The 6000-nt window shown below is 54.9% G+C and overlaps 1 protein-coding gene across 5 annotated transcripts in view; it reads left to right on the top strand.

Moving 5' to 3' along the window:
• Positions 1-232: 232 nt before the first annotated feature.
• The window catches only part of L3MBTL1 (L3MBTL histone methyl-lysine binding protein 1), a 110319-nt gene continuing 104551 nt past the window's right edge, over positions 233-6000 (top strand). For all 5 annotated transcript variants that reach the window (XR_012798978.1, XR_012798977.1, XR_012798979.1 and 2 more), the window contains exons 1-2: positions 233-278; positions 835-922. Coding sequence is in view for 2 of the 5 variants with exons in the window: in XM_075585075.1 (XP_075441190.1) it covers positions 264-278; positions 835-922 (103 nt within the window). In the remaining 3 variants the exon portion in view is untranslated. The remainder of the gene's footprint in view (positions 279-834; positions 923-6000) is intronic.

Here is a 6000-nt window from a genome sequence, read left to right as displayed (position 1 = left end):
GTTATTGCCATTCTTATAACCCATCTGGGTGGTATTATCCTTAGGATAACCCAACTCCTGGGTGCTCCTAGCTCTTAAACGCAATTTTTTCTTGGATCCGTATTCAGCTGACCTCCTCAGCTGGGCGGCTCTTCCCTGTACCCACTACCCATCACCGCCTGTTATCTCTCTCTCTAGCTGTGATGTTGCCCTCAGTTGCCCCCCGAGATACGCAGTTCCCCCTCCAGGCGGAGCAGCGGGGCAAGGGGGAACCTGTCGCTGCCATGGTGACCCCACAGGTAGGTCACGGGCAGGAGGGTGAGTTACATGTATCTAAATCACAACTGGTGGTGTGATGCACTGCAGACCCCCTCTGTAGGTGCAATGATCTGCAGCCTACTCCCTTTCTCCTCTCCCCTATATTCTCTCTCGCTCTCCCTTCTCCTTCCCCCCATCCTTCTCCACCCTCCTCCCGTCTCTCCCCTTCCCCCCTTCCCCCATCCCTCTCCCACCCTCTCCCGTCTCTCCCTGTCCTCCTTCTCCCCCCATCCCTCTCCACTCTCCTCCCCCATCCCTCTCCACCCTCCTCCCTTACTCCCTCCCCATCCCTCTCCACCCTCCTCTCCCGCCCCCCTTCCCCATCCCTCTCCACTCTCCCCCTCCCCATCCCTCTCCACCCTCCTCCCGTTTCCCTCTCCTCCTTCCCCCCCATCCCTCTCCACTCTCCCCCCGTCTCTCCTTCTCCCCCCCCCCGGGGGGTTTCATATTCGTCCCCCCATCCCTCTCCACCCTCCTCCCGCCTCTCCCTCTTTTCTTCTCCCCCCCGTCCCCTCCTGACCCTCTCTTCTCTGTCAGTTCCGTCTGAGCAGGTTGGGACCCCCGGAGGAGGCACCCGAACCCCCCATAGAGGAGCCCCCCGAGGGGGTGAGAGAGAGCGAGGCAGGTACGAGACATGTGCATGAGACAGATGGCTATTTGTATGTGAGAGATAGCTGTATATATTAATGAGATATCTCTGTGCATGTGAGAGATAGCTATGCATACCAGATATAGTGGTGCGTGTCACTGTGACAGATAGCGTGTGTATCACTGTGACAGATAGCCGTGCGTATCCCTGTGACAGATAGCCGTGCGTATCCCTGTGACAGATAGCCGTGCGTGTCACTGTGACAGATAGCCGTGCGTGTCCCTGTGACAGATAGCTGTGTGTATCACTGTGACAGATAGCCGTGTGTGTCACTGTGACAGATAGCCGTGCGTGTCCCTGTGACAGATAGCCGTGCGTGTCTCTGTGACAGATAGCCGTGCGTATCACTGTGACAGATAGCCGTGCGTATCACTGTGACAGATAGCCGTGCGTGTCCCTGTGACAGATAGCCGTGCGTATCACTGTGACAGATAGCCGTGCGTATCCCTGTGACAGATAGCCGTGCGTATCCCTGTGACAGATAGCCGTGTGTGTCACTGTGACAGATAGCCGTGCGTGTCACTGTGACAGATAGCCGTGCGTATCACTGTGACAGATAGCTGTGCGTATCCCTGTGACAGATAGCCGTGTGTGTCACTGTGACAGATAGCCGTGCGTATTACTGTGACAGATAGCCGTGCGTATCACTGTGACAGATAGCCGTGCGTATCCCTGTGACAGATAGCCGTGCGTGTCCCTGTGACAGATAGCCGTGTGTGTCACTGTGACAGATAGCCGTGCGTATCCCTGTGACAGATAGCCGTGCGTGTCACTGTGACAGATAGCCGTGCGTATCCCTGTGACAGATAGCCGTGCGTATCCCTGTGACAGATAGCCGTGCGTGTCACTGTGACAGATAGCCGTGCGTGTCCCTGTGACAGATAGCCGTGTGTATCACTGTGACAGATAGCCGTGCGTATCCCTGTGACAGATAGCCGTGCGTATCACTGTGACAGATAGCCGTGCGTATCCCTGTGACAGATAGCCGTGCGTATCACTGTGACAGATAGCCGTGCGTGTCCCTGTGACAGATAGCCGTGTGTATCACTGTGACAGATAGCCGTGCGTATCCCTGTGACAGATAGCCGTGCGTATCACTGTGACAGATAGCCGTGCGTATCCCTGTGACAGATAGCCGTGCGTATCCCTGTGACAGATAGCCGTGCGTATCACTGTGACAGATAGCCGTGCGTGTCCCTGTGACAGATAGCCGTGCGTGTCCCTGTGACAGATAGCCGTGCGTATCACTGTGACAGATAGCCGTGCGTATCACTGTGACAGATAGCCGTGCGTGTCCCTGTGACAGATAGCCGTGTGTGTCACTGTGACAGATAGCCGTGCGTATCACTGTGACAGATAGCCGTGCGTATCCCTGTGACAGATAGCCGTGCGTATTACTGTGAGAGATTGCCGTGTGTATCACTGTGACAGATAGCCGTGTGTGTCCCTGTGACAGATAGCCGTGCGTATCACTGTGACAGATAGCCGTGCGTATCCCTGTGACAGATAGCCGTGTGTATCCCTGTGACAGATAGCCGTGCGTGTCCCTGTGACAGATAGCCGTGCGTGTCCCTGTGACAGATAGCCGTGCGTGTCACTGTGACAGATAGCCGTGCGTGTCCCTGTGACAGATAGCCGTGCGTATCACTGTGACAGATAGCCGTGCGTGTCCCTGTGACAGATAGCCGTGCGTATCCCTGTGACAGATAGCCGTGCGTGTCACTGTGACAGATAGCCGTGCGTATCACTGTGACAGATAGCCGTGCGTATCACTGTGACAGATAGCCGTGCGTATCCCTGTGACAGATAGCCGTGCGTGTCACTGTGACAGATAGCCGTGCGTGTCCCTGTGACAGATAGCCGTGCGTATCACTGTGACAGATAGCCGTGCGTATCCCTGTGACAGATAGCCGTGCGTATCACTGTGACAGATAGCCGTGCGTGTCACTGTGACAGATAGCCGTGCGTATCACTGTGACAGATAGCCGTGCGTATCACTGTGACAGATAGCCGTGTGTGTCACTGTGACAGATAGCCGTGCGTATCACTGTGACAGATAGCCGTGCGTATCACTGTGACAGATAGCCGTGCGTGTCACTGTGACAGATAGCCGTGCGTATCACTGTGACAGATAGCCGTGCGTATCCCTGTGACAGATAGCCGTGCGTATCCCTGTGACAGATAGCCGTGCGTATCACTGTGACAGATAGCCGTGCGTGTCCCTGTGACAGATAGCCGTGCGTATCACTGTGACAGATAGCCGTGCGTGTCCCTGTGACAGATAGCCGTGCGTATCACTGTGACAGATAGCCGTGTGTATCCCTGTGACAGATAGCCGTGCGTATCACTGTGACAGATAGCCGTGCGTATCACTGTGACAGATAGCCGTGCGTGTCACTGTGACAGATAGCCGTGCGTGTCACTGTGACAGATAGCCGTGCGTATCTCTGTGACAGATAGCCGTGCGTATCACTGTGACAGATAGCCGTGCGTATCACTGTGACAGATAGCCGTGCGTGTCACTGTGACAGATAGCCGTGCGTATCACTGTGACAGATAGCCGTGCGTATCCCTGTGACAGATAGCCGTGCGTGTCCCTGTGACAGATAGCCGTGCGTATCACTGTGACAGATAGCCGTGTGTATCACTGTGACAGATAGCCGTGCGTATCCCTGTGACAGATAGCCGTGCGTATCACTGTGACAGATAGCCGTGCGTATCACTGTGACAGATAGCCGTGCGTGTCCCTGTGACAGATAGCCGTGCGTATCACTGTGACAGATAGCCGTGCGTGTCACTGTGACAGATAGCCGTGCGTATCACTGTGACAGATAGCCGTGCGTATCCCTGTGACAGATAGCCGTGCGTATCCCTGTGACAGATAGCCGTGCGTATCACTGTGACAGATAGCCGTGCGTGTCACTGTGACAGATAGCCGTGCGTATCACTGTGACAGATAGCCGTGTGTATTACTGTGACAGATAGCCGTGCGTATCACTGTGACAGATAGCCGTGCGTATCACTGTGACAGATAGCCGTGCGTGTCACTGTGACAGATAGCCGTGTGTGTCACTGTGACAGATAGCCGTGCGTATCACTGTGACAGATAGCCGTGCGTGTCCCTGTGACAGATAGCCGTGCGTATCACTGTGACAGATAGCCGTGTGTATCACTGTGACAGATAGCCGTGCGTGTCACTGTGACAGATAGCCGTGCATGTCCCTGTGACAGATAGCCGTGCGTATCACTGTGACAGATAGCCGTGCGTGTCACTGTGACAGATAGCCGTGCGTATCCCTGTGACAGATAGCCGTGTGTATCACTGTGACAGATAGCCGTGTGTATCACTGTGACAGATAGCCGTGCGTATTACTGTGACAGATAGCCGTGCGTATCCCTGTGACAGATAGCCGTGCGTATCACTGTGACAGATAGCCGTGCGTGTCACTGTGACAGATAGCCGTGCGTATCACTGTGACAGATAGCCGTGCGTATCACTGTGACAGATAGCCGTGCGTATCCCTGTGACAGATAGCCGTGTGTATCACTGTGACAGATAGCCGTGTGTGTCACTGTGACAGATAGCCGTGCGTATCACTGTGACAGATAGCCGTGCGTATCACTGTGACAGATAGCCGTGTGTATTACTGTGACAGATAGCCGTGCGTATCCCTGTGACAGATAGCCGTGCGTATCCCTGTGACAGATAGCCGTGTGTGTCACTGTGACAGATAGCCGTGCGTATCCCTGTGACAGATAGCCGTGCGTATCCCTGTGACAGATAGCCGTGCGTATCACTGTGACAGATAGCCGTGCGTATCACTGTGACAGATAGCCGTGCGTATCACTGTGACAGATAGCCGTGCGTGTCACTGTGACAGATAGCCGTGCGTGTCACTGTGACAGATAGCCGTGCGTATCCCTGTGACAGATAGCCGTGCGTATCCCTGTGACAGATAGCCGTGCGTATCACTGTGACAGATAGCCGTGCGTATCACTGTGACAGATAGCCGTGCGTATCACTGTGACAGATAGCCGTGCGTGTCACTGTGACAGATAGCCGTGTGTATCCCTGTGACAGATAGCCGTGCGTGTCCCTGTGACAGATAGCCGTGCGTGTCCCTGTGACAGATAGCCGTGTGTGTCACTGTGACAGATAGCCGTGCGTATCCCTGTGACAGATAGCCGTGCGTATCCCTGTGACAGATAGCCGTGCGTATCCCTGTGACAGATAGCCGTGCGTATCACTGTGACAGATAGCCGTGTGTATCACTGTGACAGATAGCCGTGCGTATCCCTGTGTGTGACAGATAGCCGTGCGTGTCCCTGTGACAGATAGCCGTGTGTATCCCTGTGACAGATAGCCGTGTGTATCACTGTGACAGATAGCCGTGCGTGTCCCTGTGACAGATAGCCGTGCGTGTCCCTGTGACAGATTGCCGTGTGTATCACTGTGAGAGATAGCCGTGCGTGTCCCTGTGACAGATAGCCGTGCGTATCCCTGTGACAGATAGCCGTGCGTATCACTGTGACAGATAGCCGTGCGTATCCCTGTGACAGATAGCCGTGTGTATCACTGTGACAGATAGCCGTGCGTATCCCTGTGTGTGACAGATAGCCGTGCGTGTCCCTGTGACAGATAGCCGTGTGTATCCCTGTGACAGATAGCCGTGCGTATCCCTGTGACAGATAGCCGTGTGTATCACTGTGACAGATAGCCGTGCGTATCCCTGTGTGTGACAGATAGCCGTGCGTGTCCCTGTGACAGATAGCCGTGTGTATCCCTGTGACAGATAGCCGTGCGTATCACTGTGACAGATAGCCGTGTGTGTCACTGTGACAGATAGCCGTGCGTGTCCCTGTGACAGATAGCCGTGCGTATCCCTGTGACAGATAGCCGTGCGTGTCCCTGTGACAGATAGCCGTGCGTATCACTGTGACAGATAGCCGTGCGTATCACTGTGACAGATAGCCGTGTGTATCACTGTGACAGATAGCCGTGCGTGTCCCTGTGACAGATAGCCGTGCGTATCCCTGTGACAGATAGCCGTGCG

The sequence above is a fragment of the Ascaphus truei genome, unplaced genomic scaffold (genome assembly GCF_040206685.1).
Source record: "Ascaphus truei isolate aAscTru1 unplaced genomic scaffold, aAscTru1.hap1 HAP1_SCAFFOLD_898, whole genome shotgun sequence".
Lineage (NCBI taxonomy): Eukaryota > Metazoa > Chordata > Amphibia > Anura > Ascaphidae > Ascaphus > Ascaphus truei.
Note: the sequence above shows the minus strand (reverse complement) of the source record. Positions and strands in the feature narration are given on the sequence as shown.